General features: G+C 46.8%; 3 protein-coding genes and 1 pseudogene across 3 annotated transcripts; 3 read left to right on the forward strand and 1 right to left on the reverse strand.

Annotated features, from left to right (window-relative positions):
• The first annotated feature begins 256 nt into the window (after positions 1-256).
• On the forward strand, positions 257-2,854 carry LOC133925138 (putative receptor protein kinase ZmPK1). The gene has a single exon (XM_062370991.1). The coding sequence runs from the start codon at positions 287-289 to the stop codon at positions 2,750-2,752; it is 2,466 nt and encodes an 821-aa protein (XP_062226975.1). The 5' UTR covers positions 257-286; the 3' UTR covers positions 2,753-2,854.
• A 3,344-nt stretch (positions 2,855-6,198) lies between these two features.
• LOC133923692 (uncharacterized) lies at positions 6,199-7,364 on the reverse strand. Its single transcript, XM_062368978.1, has one exon. The coding sequence runs from the start codon at positions 7,237-7,239 to the stop codon at positions 6,802-6,804; it is 438 nt and encodes a 145-aa protein (XP_062224962.1). The 5' UTR covers positions 7,240-7,364; the 3' UTR covers positions 6,199-6,801.
• A 2,244-nt stretch (positions 7,365-9,608) lies between these two features.
• On the forward strand, positions 9,609-11,736 carry LOC133925139 (G-type lectin S-receptor-like serine/threonine-protein kinase SD2-5). Its single transcript, XM_062370992.1, has 3 exons — positions 9,609-9,785; positions 10,137-10,195; positions 10,276-11,736. Exons 2-3 carry the CDS (start codon positions 10,174-10,176, stop codon positions 11,568-11,570), a joined length of 1,317 nt encoding a protein of 438 aa, XP_062226976.1. The 5' UTR covers positions 9,609-9,785; positions 10,137-10,173; the 3' UTR covers positions 11,571-11,736.
• A 1,459-nt stretch (positions 11,737-13,195) lies between these two features.
• On the forward strand, positions 13,196-14,344 carry LOC133923693 (rust resistance kinase Lr10-like; annotated as a pseudogene).
• The last annotated feature ends 7,083 nt before the right edge of the window (positions 14,345-21,427 follow it).

Here is a 21,427-nt window from a genome sequence, read left to right on the forward strand (position 1 = left end):
CCAGGTAAAAATGACCTGGTCTTGGTACTCACCTGTCCAATGGCCAGCTACGCAATGGAGTATAAGAATAGTCAATCATTGTTTTGAAGCGCTGAGAATGGTATGTTCCTTTGTTATTTATGTTGAGAACTCTAGACAAAATCTGAGTTCATTACCTAGCAATCCAGGTAAAAATGACCTGGTCTTGGTACTCACCTGTCCAATGGCCAGCATACAAAATCATGTATCTGGACCAGCCAAAGACAACTGGACTTCAATCCACAAATTCCACGTACAAAAGTTGCCCATGCACCTGAGAGCAAACGCCTCAACTCGCAGCACCATGAGTCTACTCACCATCCTCGCCTCGGCCTTCCTCCTGGCCACCACCTCGCCTTCCTCTGTACTTTCAGCAAGTGCAAGGCGGAGCATTCTACGGAGCGGCGACTCCATCGCCGTGGAGGACGGTCCTGGCCACGCTCTAGTGTCGCTGAGCGGCAACTTCTCGTGTGGCTTCCACAAGGTGGCCACCAACGCCTACACGTTCGCCATCTGGTTCACCAGCTCGGCCGATGCCACGGCCGCGTGGACGGCCAACCGCGACGCCCCCGTCAACGGCAGGGGCTCGCGTGCCGAGTTCCGCAAGGATGGGTCCCTGGTGCTGCAAGACTTCGACGGCCGGGTCGTGTGGAGCACGAACACCAGCGGCACGCAGGCCGACATCGTGCAGCTCCTCGACACCGGCAACCTCGTCGTGGCCAACGCATCCGGGTGCCCGCTGTGGCAGAGCTTCGACTGGCCGACCGACACGCTCCTCCCGGAGCAGCCCATCACTCGGTACAAGCGGCTGGTGTCGGCCTCCGCCAGGGGCTTGCCGTACTCCGGTTACTACAACTTCTACTTCGACAGCGACAACCTGCTCAACCTCATGTACGACGGCCCCGAGATCAGCAGCAACTACTGGCCGGACCCCTTCAACAAGTGGTGGGAAAACAACCGGACGGCGTACAACAGCAGCCGTTACGGCAGCCTCGACAAGTACGGCGGCTTCATGGCGAGCGACCACATGCAGTTCAACGCTTCCGACATGGGCGAAGGCGTCATGAGGCGGCTGACACTGGACTACGACGGCAACCTCCGGCTGTACAGCCTCGATGCGACTGACGGGAGCTGGCACGCCACGTGGGTCGCGCTCCCGCGGCAGTGCGACGTGCACGGGGTGTGCGGCCGCTACGGCGTGTGCGCGTACCGGCCGGGGCTGGCGTGCTCGTGCCCCGAGGGGTTCGTGGCCAGCGACGCGAGCGACTGGAGCAAGGGGTGCCGGCGCCAGATCGACGTCCGGTGCGGCGAGGCGGTCTACTTCGCGGAAATGCCGCAAGTCGACTTCTGGGGGTTCGACTTCAACTACACCCCCGGGCTCACCTTCGAGACGTGCCGACAGATATGTCTGGACGACTGCAACTGCGAGGCGTTCGGGTACAAGAAGGGCACCGGCAAGTGCTACCCCAAGATTTCTCTGTGGAACGGCCGGGCTCCGGACACCCTGCAAAGCATCTATCTCAAGGTCCCGAGTCGTGTCAAGAACCTGAACCCGAGCGTGCTGGACTTCCATGGCCATGCCTGCGCCGTGCAAGAACAGAACACCAACGTCAGCTCCTCCTACCTGCATGTCAGTGGCAACAAGATAAACTTCGTCTACTTCTACTGGTTTCTCGCGGTAGTGTTCGTCGTGGAAGCCATTTTCATCGTCGTTGGGTATCTGTTCGTGTTCCGAGCTGACCCAGCCGCAGGACGGGTCCGCGACGAAGAAGGCTACGCCCTGCTGTTCAGCCACTTCAGGAGGTTCACCTACGACGAGTTGTCGAACGCAACTTGCAAGTTCAGAGACGAGCTCGGGAGGGGCGCATCAGGGGCCGTGTACAAGGGCGTCTTGGACGACGGACGGAGCGTCGCCGTGAAACGGCTGGAAGAGCTGACGCAGGCCGACGAGGTGTTCCGGTCGGAGCTGAGCGTCATCGGCCGGATCAACCACATGAACCTGGTCAGGATGTGGGGCTTCTGCTCCGAGCACCCGCACAGGCTCCTGGTTTCTGAGTATGTCGAGAATGGCTCGCTGGACAAGGTCCTCTTCGATACCGAGAGCACCGAGTTCGCATTAAAATGGTATTCAAGGTACAAGATTGCCGTTGGCGTCGCCAAGGGGCTGGCCTACCTCCACCACGAGTGCCTTGAGTGGATCGTGCACTGCGACGTGAAGCCGGAGAATATCCTGCTGGACGCCGAGCTGGAGCCCAAGATCACCGACTTCGGGCTGGTGAAGCTGCTGAGCCGGGACGCGTGCGGCCGGCTGGTGCTGTCCCGGGTGCAGGGCACCAGGGGCTACATCGCGCCGGAGTGGGCGACGAGCCTCCCGATCACGGGGAAAACCGACGTGTACAGCTTCGGCGTCGTGCTCCTCGAGCTGCTCAGGGGGCAGAGGGTCTGCGACTGGGTGGTGGACGGCAGGGAGGAGGAGGTGCGCATGGATTTCCAGCGGCTGGTCGCCTGGCTCAAGGAGAAGATGGAGTGTGCAGAGGAGCAGTCGTCGTGGCTGGAGGAGTTCGTTGATGCGAGGTTGTACGGTGATTTCAGCCATTTGCAGGCGGCGGCAATGCTGGAGCTGGCGGTTTCGTGTTTGTATGACGATCCCAACAGGAGGCCGAGCATGAACGCCGTTCTACAAAAGCTCCTCTCGCTGGAAGTGGAAGACGCAGTGTCTATGCGCTACGCGTGACATGTCTCTTGTTACTATCATCTAGTTTTGAATGGAGCCAACAAAGCTATGTTTGTGATGTAGCTGTAAATGAGTGTTAACATAAAAAAATGGTATGCGTACTTACAGTCTTTACTAAACGTCTACAAACGCCGTGATTTTTGCTTCTTGGGGCTACAAACGTCTACAAATCCCTCTGCCGTGATTAACGTCGCTCTTCGTGCAATGAAAACTAGTCTTCCGAATGCCGAGATTGCGATGCCGATAACATACGAAAAGGGACGTGTTTAGTACGCGACGAGGCAGACTGCGCTGCCGTGTTCCTCTCCCTCGCTTCCAATGATCCCTTCCAATGCTCGTTAGCTCTACCAGCAGCCATCTCATGCGCGCGCCCTTCAAATTCCTCGTCTCGACTCCAGTCGACGAGAAATTGGGAAGGGCTTGGGCCTTTGGTAGTATCGAAACGCTACTGCTGCTGCTGCTACTACTACCCACTGATGCAGTGACGTTTTGGTCATGGTCGTGGACGTTCAGCAAAAGGTGCATGGACGGGCAACCGCATTTGTCGAGCCTCCGTAAAAGCTCCGTTCGTGTAGCGTCGCTCGTCTTTCCTTGCATCGATCTCTTGACTTCCAACTCTTGTTTTGGCTTGGTACAAGGGTGTGTGAATTACTATTGGGACCGAGCGCTTGCTCGGTTAGTAGAGGCTGTCAGTCCAGCACCACGTCTGTCGGCTCGAACCCGACATGCGTATAGGATGTGTTTAGTTGTTAGTTTGGGTTTTCGTAGAGCTCTAGTGTATATTTTAAACGAGTAGATGTAGGTTAAGTGAATATAGTAACTCTGAAAAAAAAGTGATTGGTTGTCTATGAGTGGATGCTTATCTGCATAAGTGGATGTGGTGACCCTGCACCTGAGACTAACAAGTGAGTTTGTTGCAGCACTGTAATATGTATGTACCGGATCAGACTTCGTAAAAAAGCTCGATTCAGACATATCCACCGAGTCAGACTTTAACCGTATAATTGCACCGTAGATAAAAAGAGAAATAATATATATAAACAACCAAATAACTTTTTCTGTAAGAATATATGCATGAATAGAAACAAGATACACGTCATGCGGACCATCAAACACGCCTATAGTGTAGCACCGACACATGCGTGAGCTGGTTGCGTGTCTAGAAGGTCAACGCACATGAGTAATTGGGCTGAGACCCAGAGTCAACGCAGAGTCCACGGGACAGGGGTACAAGATCTTGTTGGATAACTATAGCCTACAGATAGATAGCTGTAGGTGCCTAGCAATAGCTTGCTTCTTGGGATTGGGTCGGATTAAATCCTTCATCGTTTACTAGTGCTTTCTCTTTTTAAAGAAAAATACTCCAAGATTAGAGGCCACACAAAACAAATAGGATGATGGAAAGTAATTTTTTGAGAGGTACAAAGAGACGCACATTGCTCATGAATTCTACCCTCACGTGCACGTTCAAATATACGCTAGAAAGGGATTGTAAGGCTCGATGCCTTTAGTACGTGAGAATATGCAGTAACCCTATTAGAGAATAAATCCTCGGTAAGACACCCGGTTTGATCACAAGTGGGTGAGGCGATCAACGTCGCTCCCAACCATCGAGCTATGCGCTTGTTCTCGGATGATAGAAAGTAATTGAACGCACTGGTACAAACGTCCATGTTTCCTTCGGCCCAAAATAACCTCTGCGCAGTAAGGGCGCGTGATGTAATTCGAGTCTGTTTGGTAGAATTTTAGTTTTGAGAATTTTTAGAGTTGAGTATTTCTAACTCTGAATATTTATAGAGTTAGAGTTATGGGTATACCAAAAGTGTTTAGATATATCATTTCGTTTCTGTTTTAATTAAAAATACAAACTTAAATCACCTTATCTAGTTTACAAATTTAAGATATTATATAGAGCTTGAGTCATACCAAATATGGCCTTACTTAGCCCACTACTTGGCCCACGCGCACAAAGTCGGACGGGCCAAACCACCCGCGCTGGGTCGCGCGACCGATCACGAATCAGACTTTCCGTTCCGATTTCCCAGTTTGTGAAGTAACTACTTCCTACAACGGGCCGTTAGCTGCCTCTCATCGGCTTCGGGAAGCACAGTCCAGCCCATAGATCGTGATCGGTCGCCCCACCAAGCTTCTGTTTGACTGTTTCCTGCCAAGCTGCCACCAAGCTGCCGGTTGCCCGGTGGTCTCGCTGGCAACAAAGTCAAAGTCAATGGCTGATTTCCAGCAAAAAAAAAAATCGATGCTGATGAGGATACAGCAACATATGGCACAAGTTGCAGAAATATTAACATGTAAGCGATATATCTTGATATTATACTAAGCAGACTGCAAATAACTAATGGCAAACGATAGTGCTTTTTTTAGGATGGAAATGAAGAAATCACAATGATGTAATCTACTATACACAAGAACAGTAGTTAGAACATGGTGTATTCTGGACCTCTCACAGTCTCGTTTGAGCATTTTTAGTCGACTTCTTGAATCTCGTTCTCTATATCTTCTATTGAATCTCGTTCTCTATATCTTATATAAAAAATCTGTCTAGAATAGCCATTCTTTATTTCTCTACGCACTCAAACCGATTTTCTAAATCTCGCTCCTTATCTTCAACTCACTTATATTTTATTATTTCCCTACCCAAATCCCCTACCCGATCTAGCCACCATCTTTCTCACTTTCTACCGACTGCTCCTCTCTCTCTTCCACTCCCCCTCCGCCCACCTCTTCCTCACCACCGGCGAAGATCCACCTCCTCCCTCTTCCACTCCCCCTCGTCCTCATGAGCGGCGGTAGCCGAGACAGGGGCGGCAGCAATTGGAGGCTGTAGTAGCCCCACGCAGCGGCGATGGAGGGGGCACCGCCACCTCAAGCTCCAGTTCCCACTCCCCTCCAGATCTGGCGCGGCATGGGGTGGGCGCGTCGTGCGCACGGCTGCGGTGGCAGGCGCAAGGAGATGGCGCGAAGTGGCACTTCTGCATAGGATATGACGAGCTCTTTTTTCGTTCGATTGAAGTCGTGAGCACAGGAGGAAATGGAGAGCTAAAAAAAATAGCGAGGTGGAGTAGGAAGCCAACTAAAGCTAATTTTTTTAGTCAAATCACTATATTTAGCGATAGGAAGTGGAATAATAACTCTGTTAAAGTTGCTCTTATAAATGAACAAGCAGTAGTACAACTACATAGATTGAACTGATCACAACTCCTTAATTTGATCACGCCAGTTTCACAAACAGCTATATCACCATTTTTCCGGACTCTCTGATTTTCATGTGAAGGACAAGGACGGCTGCCTCTACCGTGCGATAATTTCTGGTGGCAGTGTCGTCTATCCAGCCGACGAGATCGGTCTGAGCGTAACTTGGAGTTGGAGAAGAGGACGTGGTGGATTTGGAAACGAGACATCACAAACAGAAAGCAAAGAGTGCACAATCATACAGTACCAAAATTTGGACCGGACGTCGCGAGGATTACATTGGAAAAACACAAAGTGATATACACATTCCAATTCATAAATTATACCTTTTCACAATAAAATTCGGTGAGTTACAAAGTTGTTAATACACCATGTTGATCACACCTTCACATGTGCATCCTGGCAAATTTATAAAGTATTTAAAATAATCACAACCAGTGAGACATAGCTAGTCTCACGATATGTTTTTTCATGATAATCTTTAATTAATTATATTTTACACGTACTCTTTATTTAGGTATTAGTTTTTATAATAATTTAATTTTTTTCTAAGACTACATGTGATATGAATTTTTTTCTATTCTAACCTTAATTTCAATTATTATTTATTTTATTTTTGGATTTTTTATTTATATATTTTGCTTCCCAAACTATATAAAAATTGAACTACTAATTTTTTATAGATTTTAATTTTGAAATTAGCTACTTATTAATCATATTTAATAATAACTTTTTAGTTTAATCTAAACCTATTTATAATAACGAGTTGTCTATAATTTTTTAATACTTAAATAATAGAAGATCGATGGCTAACCACACGAGCCAAAAAGAAGAACAGCTCAACCGCCGCAACCGCCGCCACCGCAGCCGCCTCCTCCGCACCCGCCTCCGCCGCCCGAGTCGAGCGCCGAGCCGATGATAGCGCCGGCGGCCAGCCCTCCCACCGCGCCGACAGCGAGCCCCGCGCCGGCACCGAGCCCGCTGCGCCCCGTCCTGCCGGAGCTCTGTGGGTACGCGTAGCCGGGGGCCGGCTGCTGCGCCGGGTAGCCGTACGCCCCGGCGGGGGGCGGCGGGTGGCCCTGGCCGTAGTAGTAGACGTTGTTGTTGTTCCGGCGCGGCTTCTTGAAGCCATCCGCGCACCCAAAGGCCGCGATGGCCGCCAAGGCCACCGTCGCGGCCACCGCGAGGATCACGATCGCCACGGAGCTGAGGGGAGCATGCTGCGCGGTAGCACCGCTCGCAAGGTCGTGCAAGGCCTGAAGGCCCACTCGCACCATCGCTCTGTCTCGACGAGAGGCCGGCGAGAGCTAGAGAAGAGAAGGTAGAAAGCTGCGTGAAATGGCACGCACGGTTGGCCTGGAATGACAACAGAAGGGAGATACGAAGGGAAACTTTGCCGCGACCGCGATTGGCTGGTAAGGTCATAGTCTTCTCACCTCTCCGGCTGACGTGGGACCTATTTTATTAATAAAAATAAAATAATTAGAAGTAAAATTGGTGGATAATATTTTTCTTTTTTTATCACATTTGAAATCAAATTTCGGTATTACTTATGACATATTTATTCAACTGTATTTCTATAGCACATTAATATCCCTATACATTAAGTTTATATTCGATGTTAACACTTCTCATATTTATATTTTTATTATAACATATAAATACTTAACTAAGTATATGGAGACTGTGGCCTTACGAAGGACGACAGAAAGGGTTTTAAAAAAAACATCGCCTTTGAGGATTGAGACCTCAACTTCGTAAGGACTTTTCTACTCGAACTCGCTTTGGCACGCAATTGCAGCGAGGAAATTTTCAGAAGCGACTCGCAAGAAGGCTCTCTGTGTGTGCGTATTTATTGGCATAAACATCACGTTGGAATCCGGATGGATAACAACAAAATCCAGTCAATTACTTGGATGAGGACTCGTCCAGTCTCTTCGGGGATAAGTTTCCTGATCGATTTCGTTGAATACTGCGCATAAACAACGCGAAGTTTCAGGCTACAAACCCCTTTGCAGGATCATGACTGGGAATATGGAATTACCACTATCGCCGATGGTAACGAAGGGTCATAGGGATTAAAAGTTGGCTCCATGCTTTGTCAACACCACGTATACATGTGCAATTAGCTGCAGCAAAGTGAGGGCTAATCGACTCGTTGTGCCATGTCCTCCCAAGTCCCAACCTTTTCTGATCTCAAAAATAAGAAGTCCCGACCTTTTCTTTTTCTCCGAACTATGTGGAAAAGAAGGAAGATAGTCCTTGTCAAACAAGCAATCAATATACTCCACATATTACCAGTAAGCATTTGTTTCCGGCTAGTATCGATGGAGACAGGAGATATTTTGGGCATGTACAAAATATCAGATTTTTTATTAATATAATTTTTATTTTCAAAAATTGTAAATATATACGTCAATTTCAGAAAATGACACATTTATATTCTTGCTGCCGTTGGACGGGTGACAAAAACTTATCATCCATCCAACAGACCATAGGTTCAGTCGCCCAATTCGCTGTCCTCCATCGCGATCTTCTCTGGGCCACCGTTTGTTGCGTCGCCGCAACATGATTTCATGTCGCTTGAGACTGTCGCCTCCACTCAGATATAGGTTGCAACCGTTGTCAGTCAGATTTTCTTGGGACCGTTATCGCTCTACCTTCGCCACTGAGATCTATTCAGGACCACGCCAACTTCGAGCTCTGCTGCCGGCCTAATACATAGAGCTCGTCGGCCTCACCACCGTCACATGCTCCCTAGACACGGAGCTCGCCGACTTCGTCGTTGTCGTCTATGTCGCCATCCTGCGCACCATCGCCTCGGCCAGAAGATCCGTTCAACAACCATTCAAGGTGGAGATGCAGGACATCGTGACTTCACGTGGACCTATCACTTGCTGAACGGGCATGCATATCTATAATTTTTTTAAATAAAAAATATATAAAAATCCAAAAGATTACAAACCTAGAAAAGGGCCGAGCCCACATTCATGACATGGGTAAAACAGGAGCCAAGGCCTAGCAAATCAACGAAAAGGTCTATTTAGTCGGTCCTAGAAACCCCGCCAATTTATACCATTGGGCCTATCGTGTCACATGGATTCCAATGTAGTACATGGACCTAAGTGGGCTGCACTGGGCATTGTGTTTCTCGACATCAGTCTGCCTGACACGTCCAAGCGTAAGCATGATGTCTTGAGCCAGGGCATGTGCCAGCAGAGCAGGAGTCGTTTTGATGATGAAATGGAAGATTCCGAGGAACCGCGGCTATTGCTGACTTGTTGTTACCAAGAAATTTGGATTTTTGCAAACATAAAAATAGGCTTGGTAGATTTCTCGCTATAAAGATTGGCTTTGCAGATTTGTCATTCAAAATATTGCATATCTAATTTTATTGCCATTAGGCGGTTTTGAAACACTATTTTAAGCTTCCTTATACATAACATGAATTGTCATAATAGCAATAAAATCAAAGAGACAATATTTTAAGTGATAATTCTACGAAACTTAATATTTAAAGTGACAAATTTACGAAGCCTATTTGTCAAAGTGGCAAAATTCCAATTTTGTGGTTAGGAGAACTCGAAGTGACAATAGGAAGCCTCCGTTGGCGACTGGTGAGAGCTCAAACTCACTTCTAGTCAATGTTTCTGATTAGTCAAGAATGGATGCGTGTTCCCGCGAAGGCTCTTAAAAGAAGTCCTCCGCTCCTTTGGACCCATAGCTATTCAGCCAGCAGAGTTCTCTGACGAGCTCAATGATTTAGCTCTGCAGCAGTTTCTCGCCAGCAAGCATAGGGTGTTAGAAAGAAGATCAAACACAGGTAATTTTTTTTTCCTCATATGTTTTTCTTTGTTCGAAGCTATTCTTAATTCAGTTAGTCAGATATTTTCATAATTCATTCGGGCATCTATTATAGGATGGTTATTAGAGTTTACAGTTTGGGGGATTCAGAACTACTTCATGTGCGAACTACTCCTAAAATTGTGTAGTTGATGGAGTGGATTCAGAAACTCTGTCAGAAATGAGATTTGGATTTCTCCTCCATTTTTTGCGCCTTAGATCAGGAAAAAAATAAGTTAATTTCTCGTTGCCTTGTTGGGATGGTAGCTGCTTGGTCTGCTGTACTATTTCTTTCACCTAACTTGCTTGTGTGACCTATGCCATGACGCAGATACTGGACAAGCTTACGGGCTGGAATCATCACAGACATGTCGGCTGCTGTTGCAATAAGTATGATATACACTGGTACCTTGTTTGTTCTTCTTACCTTGTGGTAACTAACTAATTTGCCGTTGCATTTCATTCTTCAGTATCCTCAGTCTCTGCAGCCGCGACAGTAGTAGTAATGATTGTTCTGATCAGACGATGCCGTGTCGTGAGGAAGAAGATGAAGAAGAAGATCGTAGCCAAAGTCATGAAGGAGATAGATAGAAGGAACAGCGAGCTGCAAACTTTCAAACCTGTGGAAGACGTGGTGATCGAGGTCGGACCGGTCGAGGAGTTCCTCAACGAGATACTCAATGAGAAGCCGATGCGTTTCAGCTCGGAGCAGCTGGCTGCCTGCACCCGGAACTACTCGTCGGAGCTGGGGTCCGGCGGCTTCGGCGTGGTCTACAAGGGCGAGCTGCCGAACGGCTTGGCGGTGGCGGTGAAGGTCTTGAAGGTGTCCATGAACAAGAAGGTCCAGGAGGGGTTCATGGCGGAGATCGGCACCATCGGCCGGACGTACCACGTGCACCTCGTCCGGCTCTACGGCTTCTGCTTCGACAGGGACACTAAGGCGCTGGTCTACGAGTTCTTGGAGAACGGTTCACTCGATAAGTACCTCTACGGCGACGAGGAGAGCACGGCGACGAGGCTGGAGTGGAGGACGCTGCACAGCATCGCCGTCGGCACGGCGAAGGGGATCCGGTACCTGCACGAGGAGTGCCAGCAGAGGATCGTGCACTACGACATCAAGCCGGCCAACATCCTCCTCACCGCCGACTTCACCCCAAAGGTGGCCGACTTCGGGCTGGCTCGGCTGGGCGAGCGCGAGAACACGCACATGTCGCTCACCGGCGGGCGCGGGACGCCCGGGTACGCGGCTCCGGAGCTGTGGATGGCGCTGCCGGCCACCGAGAAGTGCGACGTGTACAGCTTCGGTATGGTGCTGTTCGAGATCCTGGGGCGGCGCCGGAACTATGACGCCTGCCAGGGCGAGAGCCGGGAGTGGTTCCCCAGGTGGGTATGGGAAAAGTACGAACAGGGCGACATGGAGTGCATCCTGCTCGACGCCAAGATCGGGGAGGCGGACAGAGAGAAAGCGCATATGATGTGCAAGGTGGCGTTGTGGTGCGTGCAGTTCCAGCCGTCTGCGCGGCCGACGATGAGCAGCGTGGTGCGGATGCTGGAGGGGGAGATGGCCATCGTCCCGCCGGTGAACCCTTTCCACTACGTGATGCACAGCGGCGGCGGCTCAACTAGCTCGGGGATGTGGAGCGGCACGTACCTGAGCAGCAGGGACACCGCCGGCAGAGACAGTGAGCTCTCAGTAAGTCCTGCTGCCAAGTCGACTGACGCGATAATTGAAGATGTCGAGTCGACGGATGCGTCGAAGAAATAGAGTTTGGACACATTTGTTATCGCACGTGGCAGCACTGTTGTCTTCACTGCTTGTACAGGGAGAGACCAAGTTTTGCAAATTGGTATAGATTTATGTCTTCACTACGAAGCATGACAAGGGCATGTATTGTACAGTACAAGTAATGTGATGGTATGCACCAAATGAACTCGCACTTGCTAAAATATGTTTGAAAACCAAAGCACTGTGACCATATACATCATGGTTTCAAAATAAAATTGTGATCATATACATCATTAGGCGCCGGGATGACACGTTACGCGATTGGCAATGAACAGGCAAGGACCAGGAATTGCACAATTTACGTCTACCCGCTGGTAAGCGCGTGGCCTCAAGAACCATACGAACCCGTGGATCTGGTGTCTCTAGACCAAAGCGTCGCGGCAGCGGTGCCGGGCGCCAGGTGCGCGAACGGGTTGCACGGCACGGCAAGCTGGTCCTCACCCTCCAGCATCCGCACGACGCTGCCCATGGAGACGACCTATCCTCCGGCTGGTACTGCACGCACCAAAGCGCTACCTTGCACACCCTCTCCCCCGCCGCCGTGGCGCGCGCCAGCACGCTGTCCGTGTCCCCCGCCTCGAACCGGTGCCACACCCACTGGGGTACCACTCCTGGCTCTCCCGGCCGTGCAGCCCCAGCTCCAGGTTCCTTCGCCTCCCCTGCAGCTCGAAACTTTGGAGCGTCTGATGATGTCCACATCATCAGAACGGATGCCAGCTGTGACGGTACCATGTTTTCTTTATTCTCTTATTTTACGTTTTCTAACACGATTAACTCGTTGAATCCTCTAAAGAAACGGGCTCAACGTACACTGCTACTCCACGCTTCATTTTTCAAGTCAAAGGTGGTGACATCTGTGTACTTCGTTCTTGTCTCAATAGCTCAGCAGCAGCTCTCTGGTCGATTGGATGGTAAACGCTTACTCATGATCCAAAACAATACATCTTTTCTCTTGCATACTTATTATTATTATTATTATTATCATTTGGTGAGTTAAGGAGTATGGACCAAGAAGTTCACTTTGTCATTACGACACGTGATATGTTTTCGAGTGTGCAGGGGAAGATCATAAGTAACTGGACGCGTCCAAAGTCCAATCCATCTTTAAGAGCAGGATCAAGTGAACACCCGAATGTACATCCAAAGTCTAGACCACCTTTCGTTGAGACTTGTTTTCTAATAATCGAAGGGAGGTGCAATCGAAGTTTTCTCAAGCAGATCCTATATAGCAACTCAATGAACTCTCTTGCTTTAGGTAAGCGACATGCGTCGTAACTCTGTCCAGTGCTTCTAATCTGCGATATCCGTGCTCTCAACTTTGACATCTTATTTCCTTGAGCAGCTGGGATCATAATTGGGGGCATTACCGTCACCTTCGCTATAAGATTCCTCCCCAGATCCGTTCAGGTCCAGCTCTGACATTTCGGTGGTTCGGGGTGAAATTAAAAATAGGATTTTATTATTAAATATAAATCGTCTAGATCTAATTTTTTCAGTTTTTTAACTAATATACACAGTATACGCGTATATATATATATATGTATATATATATATATATATGTATATATGTGTGTGTGATCTCTGGATTTTAGAGCCCGGGGCGGCCGTCCCGCTCGACCCCTCGGGTCGGCCCTGGATCCGTCGAGGTGAAACGAGAATGGCAGGCAGAGCGCGCGAGGCTGGAGACCATGCAGATGCAGGCAGCGGCGGCAGGCGTGCCAATCCCGCCGGTGAACGGCGCGTACGACGTGGCCGCACCGGCTCATGGCAACCGCGTTGTCGAGATGGGAGCCGTGGACCGGTTCCTGGACGACATCCTGCGCGAGAAGCCCGCGCGGTTCACGCCGGAGAACCTGCGTGAGTTCACCCGGAACTACGCGGAGCGGCTCGGGTCCGGCGGCTTCGGCGTGGTGTGCCGCGGCGCGTTCCCGAACGGCGCGCAGGTGCCCGTCAAGATCCTCAACAGCACCCTGGACTGGCGCGCCGAGGAGCAGTTCATGGCGGATCATCCACTACGACATCAAGCCGGGCAACGTGCTCCTCGCCGCCGACTACAACCCCAAGGTGGCTGACTTCGGGCTCGCCAGGCTCTGCAACCGTGACAACACCCACCTGACGATGACCGGAGCGCGGGGCACCCCGGGGTACGCGGCGCCGGAGCTATGGTTGCCGCTGCCTGTGACGCACAAGTGCGACGTGTACAGCTTCGGCATGCTCGTGTTCGAGATACTCGGGAGGCGGCACAACCTCGAGCTCCAGCACGCTGCCGTGAGCCAGGAGTGGTATCCAAAGTGGGTGCGGCAGAAGTTCGATCAGGGCCGGTTCAGTGACGTCTTGGCGGCGTCAGGGATCCATGGCGAGGACATGGAGAAGGCGGAAAAGGATGTGCAAGGTGACGATATGGTGCATACAGTACCAACCGGATGCGAGGCCATCCATGAGCAGCGTGGTTAGGATGCTGGAAGGCAAGGAGGAGATCGCGCGGCCCGCGAATCCGTTCACGTACATGGCCAGCCTCCACATGATTTCCAGCTCGACTAGCGGCGGCAACACTGCCGTTTCCGGCAATTCGTCCAAAGACTTCTCGTGGGTCGTGGCACGAGAGGGGCGCGTTGATAGTAACGTTTCCGGCAATTCGTCCAAAGACTTCTCGTGGCACGAGAGGGGCGCGTGTTGATAGTAAGGCAGATGGAAACGTGTGTATTTGTATTAACTGTTTGAATAATAATCCTACCCCTATGTACAACTAGCTATTACTTACTCTAGTTCAAAATAAATATCACTCTAGATTATATGTGGTCAACTATTTTAAATTTTAACTATAAATTATTTTTTATGTATTGAGTTTAGATACTTGAAAATAACACGAGTATGCTTGTCTCGAAAAGTATTTTCATAATAATATTTTTTTTATGTTTTATCAATATATTATAACAAAAAGTAATAATCAAAGTTGTATTTTAAGGACCACGTTATCATCTAAAATGACACTTATTTAGGACTAAAGGGAGTACTAAAGTAGTGTAGTTATTCTATTTGTTGTGATTAGAAGTTAAAAGAGTGGTTCATAGGCTGACCCGCAAAGTTTGTCCCAATTATTTAGTGTTCACGTTACTCAGGCTAGAGGTAACGGTTTATACATTCTCCGATCATAAATACATAATATTTTAAACAATATTTGATCAAATTTCTTAAACTTTGATCATCAATAACTTTTCAAATATTTAGTTTTATAGCATTAAAATTATATATATTGATTTGTCTTTAAAAAATAATTTCATAGTATCATAAACTTTGAATTGTATAAATATATTATAATTAAAAATAAAAAATACATATCAAAGACCATACTATATCAAAACTTTGACTGGAGGGAGTTATGGGGAAACATCCAAATAATATTTTAATTAATTATTAAATTGATCATTTAATTAATTATGACTTTAGTGATAAATCAAAATACCGCTTCGGTAGTCTTGCGCCTAAGATCGAAACATATGTTTTTCCAACATATCACATTACAACAAGGCTTAATAAAGAATAAGTAATTTAATTATATTACAAGCTCTTAAATATCCATAATTTCTTACAATTTATAGCAAAAGAGAGTTAGAAGGAGGCTGAAACTAATCAACTACTAGACAAAATAGAACTATGCAGCGGAAGTTAAAACTATAAATAAAAAAAGGAGGATGGAACCATATGCCCTTAGGCTCTATCACATAAGGATGACTACCGAGTAGTTATCTACTCGTGACTACCACCACTCTCGGTGGACATGAAGTAGTCAAAGACCAGCTCCTTCTGACCGGTAGCATCTAAAAGAACAACGTAAGTACGAATGTACTCGCAAGACTTAATCCATATTGAATACTTATAGATAACCTGACTCCAAGGATTATGAATTAGGTTGTTAACAAAAATACGACCACATGGTTAAGTAAATTTATATATAAAAGTAAAATTTGACATAAACATGTGTGAACATCTATACTTAACCAATATAATTATCTAACTCATAACCATCAATTGAACATATATGCAAAAGGAATCGTAGCAATAAAATCTGTAAAGAACCATCTCAACCCAACAACCACCTCAAACCAAATTCAAAACTCTACGACTGCTACAAATGGACAAAAGCATAGTCATGACCGAGAGCGCTGCATTTTGAAATGTTTTTACATCCTGTATCGGGGTATAACTTACCCACAAGACTCGAGGATCATACAGCTTGAGTCACTACACAGATCCACCTAAGGGGGTACTCGTGCCAACCTTTTCCAATAAGCGGCAACCATTTGAACCAGACATCACTTGGTGCGTAGCCCACTTAGGTTCACTCCCAAAGCAACCTCAAGTATCTCTTATAAGCCCGCCAGCTCACACTATCACTATGAAAGCTCAAAAGATTACAGCTACAAAGGTATTCAGCTTATCTTATCATTAGATCGACATATGGTAAGTACGGTAAATGCTAGAGCTAACTGCAAAAACGATTAGTGCTTAAACAACACAAGCGGTCTATGATGACCGAGTTTATCTCCCAACCTACCCTGGAAACTCCATATCGGGGCAGGAGAAACACCTCTAACACCGTTCACATCTCGCATCATCCTCACTACTCAATCAAACAACAACATCAACCCAGTATTGTTATCAATGTGACAGTAATTAAAGTCTATAGCTCGTGAACGGGGTTGAACTACCGCTTAGCTTATACCGAAGAATCTATACATGGCTAAGCATTTCAGTTAACTTTTAAACTAGACCATCATTAAGTTAAATCCCGATTACAAGGGTAGGTTCATCTGAAAGTGCATCTAACCCTTACATGTGGTTTTGGTAATTAATGACAATACATATAAACTAACAACGTTGTTGATAATTGTTAGTATGTTATTTCATAGGTGATGCATAGATGAGATATATGCATGAGCTCTAGATAAAATGGGGAAATTAAAAGTACATCAAGATGAATGAGCTCTTAGTGATGCTCATGAGAAGAATAAGAAGCTCAATAAGTTTGACAATATGCATGAAGGCTAATAAGTTACTTGTGAAGTTCAAGTAACTTAAGGTATAAAAATTGTCAATTAAGTTTTATAGACTAACCCATATGCTTTGTGCTTGAGAGTGAGTTGAGGTTAGGATCCATAAGAAGGTATGAATTGAGTTGGTATATTCTATATACCAAGAGTGAATAACAAGATTGTATTCTATATATGATAAAGTGAATTTATTGAAATGTTGAATACAAAATGGTTTTTTATGGCAAGACGGTGAAGGACAAGCAAGACTCGGCTACGATGGACCATCCGGTGGTGAAGGGCAAGCAAATGGCTTGTCGCCGAAGGACCAAGACAGTGGTGAAGAGCAAGTGAAGGCTTTGCGCCTATACCATGCGAGGTCACGTGAAGCTACCAGTGATTCACATCAATCACATGAAGAATCAAGAAGAAACGGAGTGATGATGATATAAAAGTTGGTAACCCTCTAAGTTCAAAGGAAAGAAGCGGTGTTTGAAGGTATTCAAACACTCAATGTGATTCAAACGTGTTTTATCTTTGAAATTGAGTATAGGTATGCCGTACTACTAAGACGAATGCAACATGAGTTATTTTTCGTGTCTTGGTGCTCAAGAGTTTTCTAACCAACACAAAGTGAGAGTTAGCTTAAGGAGCCCGGTGCGGAAAATTTGGAAGTGTCTGAATTTGGTTTCGGAGTGTTTCTAATTTGATCCAATGTATTTGAGGTCATGAATTTAGTTAGGATATGTATCCCTCTGAATAAGATTTTCATAGAGTCCAGAATCATTGAAATTGGACTTCGGGATCAAAAAGTTATTGCCGATTTTCAGAGGGTCAGCTGTGCTGAACTCGGATACTCTGGGTTGTCTGGCGTCTCCAGGTGAAGTTTTGAGCTGAGTGATCTGTTAGGGCCTAAGTGTTTCATCTGGATGCTCCGGATTGACCTAGAGACTCCGGGTTCCGGAGCTTCCAAGTTATACTCTAGCCAGGCTCTCGGTTACGCGTTCTAGTGCAACTCGGAGACTCTGCGTTGACCCGGATACTCTGGATCAATATAAAAAGTTGTGTAACGGCTAGTTTTTGGAGGACGTGTATAAATAACCCCTCACCCCCATCCTTTTGAGCTGCTGAAAAGGCACAAAAGATAACACATTTTAGAGCCAAAAGAAATCCTTCCCACTCTATTTTAGTGAGAGATTCGAGAAGAAAAGTGAGTTGGGTTGAGAGATTGAAAGATTAAGTGCAAGTGAGCTAAAATCCATTCTTGAGCACTCGAGTTCATCGACAACAAGTTCATCGTCGTGTTTGTTACTCTTAGAGCTTTGAGCTCCTATGTGGCTAGGCGTCGCTGGCGAGCATCCAAGGTTATGGTGTGCCGCGGAAAGTTTGTAAATGCTTCAATTTCGCCTATGCAAGTGAAGAAATCAAGAGTAGAAGCTAAGCTTAAGTGTGATCAAGCTTTTAGAGAAAAAAGATTGAGAGAGACCTGGCTCAAGTGTGACCGAGCCCCTCAACAGAGACGTGGGAACCTCTAGAGGAGGTGTTCGAACTTCGGGAAAGAAATCTTGTCTCCTCTCTTATTTTCATGTTCTTGTGTTCTTGCTCAATATTTGTGCATATTACTTGATTTACTTGCTCGTGTGAAATTGATTATAGATTCTCTTTGAATCTACTTGAAATCATCACTTGGAATGCACAACTTCACTTGGTTTGAGCTAGAACCCTTTAAATGTTGTTTAATTTCAGTTTTGAGATAATTTTCTGCGGAACCCGGAGGTTCCGATTTTAACCCGAAGACTTCGGATACTGTACAATCAATTCTGAACCCGGAGACTGGTGAACAGTAGTTTTAAAATTTTCAACTAGAGTTTGCTTGCATATCTTTTGCTATAATTGAATTTTTTTTTTGTTACCCTAGGATGATAGCTTTCACACTTATTTAGTGTGATTGTGCACTACTTGAGTCTAGCATATTTAGGATTTTCACTTGTAAAAAATTCGTTAGCTTATTTTCTTCATAAATTTTTGTAAAAACACCTATTCACCCTCTTTAGACGACATCATTGTCCTTTCATCATCAATATCTCACGACAGGGGATGCAATGCATCAATATAGGTTTTACCCTTATCAAACTTGATGTCAACTCAACAATATACATAACGTACATAAAGCATACGTTATCGTATTAGACATATATGATCCAAATTAATGGAAAAAATATGCTTACATGTTTACCTTGCTGCTCAGGTGGCTGTGTGATGCTACCCACACAGAATTCACAAAATCCGTGTGGCTCGGTTTCACCTTCAACCACACTCGCGTCACGCTTCGGATACTCGTTCACTAAAGAAGAACGTGTGCAATAATAAGTATGAATGAAGTGCAGTAAGGTATGCTACTATATGCATAATAACAAGCTAACAATGCAAGACATGTGAAATAATAGCAAACTTTGAGATTTAAACAACTTTGGAAAGTTAACATGATGCTGGAGACTCCAGGTTGAACTCGGAACCTCCGAGTTCCGGAGTCTCTGGGTGAACCTCCGGGTGGGGATCCTCGGGTATTTTTGGTTAGGATCACCTAGAATCTCTGGGTTGAACTTGAACCCTTCAGGTTCTAGTGTCTTCGGGTGAACCTCCGGGTTCTGGCAGAATACATGTTTTGTGACGTCTTTTTGACTGATTCAACTTGCATGTTAAATCTATCATACATAAACATACATATACACTATATAAAGGGTTCTAGACTCAACTTGTACCCTAAACCCTAACTATTTTTTAGCACAGTTCATCGGGATTTTCACTAGGCTACACAAACTATCCGGGTTCTACACGAACTATCCGGGTTGTTTAGAGAGGTTGTTTCGAGAAGAAAAACTCGACTGATTTGATTTACGATCCTCTCCAAACAAAAAAGTAATATGTTTGGGATAATTCATAGAGTCTAGAACTCACTCACCAACCTAGCAACACGATTCCTAGCACAAAACTCATCTGAATCCTCTCATTTTCCTTCAAAGCTTAAGAACTCGAGAACTTCACAAATTTAGCTCCAAACTCAAAATCGACTCGCCAAAATGCGCATCCTTGCCATGGGAGCCTAGTATACTCACCCAAGATGCTTTACTAAGGTCGGTGACCGTCGATGGAAGGTGGAAAAGCTCGGGAAGAGGAAGGACACCAATACTCCCCATGCTTCAACCAAGAATACCAAAAGACATCAAAACCAGCTCGAATCCTTCAGGAAAACGAAAATGAATTGGATGTATGAGGAGCTTAGGAGTTAATGATCACATTAGTAACACATGCATACCTCGATTTCTTCTCTTGATGTGGGATTTTGGGGAGAAGGAGAGAGTGCTTGAGAGAGGGAGGGGCTCTTTTGGCTTGGCCAGTTGGAGAGGAGAGGGAGCTTGGGTGGGAGTGAGGGAGAGAGAGAGAGGGCAGGTGGGCTGTTGCACAAGAGAGTGAGGGGTGGTTGGCCTACCGGGTGGGGCCCACGTATTAGAGGACAAGTCTGTTTCAGCTGTGAATTATTATTTTTCTCTCTCAAATTTCCTTCTCTCATTCAATTGGCTTAAAACCAAGTGCTCAAATGCTCTAAAGAAAATTACTCAAAATTAAACTTAATACTTATGAAGTATGATTAGGCTTAATTACACAATTACGACTTTGAGACATGACAAGAGTATTACTTTTTTTTTTTGAGAAAGGGTGACTTATATCAGATCAAAGAAGGCACAATATTACAACATAGGAACCTGAGCAAAACAGAAACACTAAGAAACACACGGGGTCCTGTAACATATACCATGAGCTTCATCTCCAATCCGCCGTCGTTGAACAGGGTCGAGGGAACTGGAGGCAAACTCCGAACTGAGGAGGATGGACCACTAAAGGCCATTAGATTTTTTGTAGCCATCGAGAGTAACATCCTGAAACCAGGATGCATTAAGGACACTGAACACCTCGAGTAAACTCGTCGGCCAGAACGAAATCCAACGCCATCGAACAAGTTGACGGTGCGGAAGGGAGAACCAGCATCTCTGACGAATACGCCATCGATCCGGACAACAAGCTCACATCCCTTACCAGAGATGAAGCACAATAATCCAACCAGACCTTGCATCAAGAGCCGAGGAACAAAAACCATGGCAGACGACTCACCGTCGGCAACCCGGACCAAAATCCAAACATCGAGGAAACTTAGAAACCACACTTCGTTCGTAGAGATCTGAGGGAGCAGCGAGACCATTGAAAGTGCAAACACCATGACAGACTCGAGGAGCTCGTCCAGCGCCACCTCGCAGGCCGACCCACCGCCGCCCGCAAGGACCTCCACGTCCATGGTGGAGTCGCCGTTGGCCAGTGCCATCAGGCACGCGGCGCCGAGTGCAACGACGAAGCACGCCGTCGTCCCGTGGGATTTGGACGTGACGGAGAGGCCCAAAAGGACGAATGAGCAGACGCAGATCCCACATGCCCCACAGATGAGCTACTAGCACACAAGAGGCCCGGAGAGCTCGACGCTGTCGCCAACTTCGCTGGAGATGAAGAGGGTAAACAAAAGCTCGATGGGATCCAGAACAACGCCGTCGAGAGAGCCCCTAGGCTACATAGACTAATCTAATAACCTAGAAACCTACACTACCAGGAGTTGGAGGCTGGGCCCCCCTCCTCCACCGACACTGACAGGGCTGTCGGAGGCGAGGGGTCAGCTGAAACGACCCCAGAGAAGAAGAGCTCCTTTTTCGCATGACTGTACTTTAGCAGAAGAGAAGAGTGAGAAGAGAAGAGAACTGG

The sequence above is a fragment of the Phragmites australis genome, chromosome 7, assembly GCF_958298935.1.
Source record: "Phragmites australis chromosome 7, lpPhrAust1.1, whole genome shotgun sequence".
Taxonomy (NCBI): Eukaryota; Viridiplantae; Streptophyta; class Magnoliopsida; order Poales; family Poaceae; genus Phragmites; species Phragmites australis.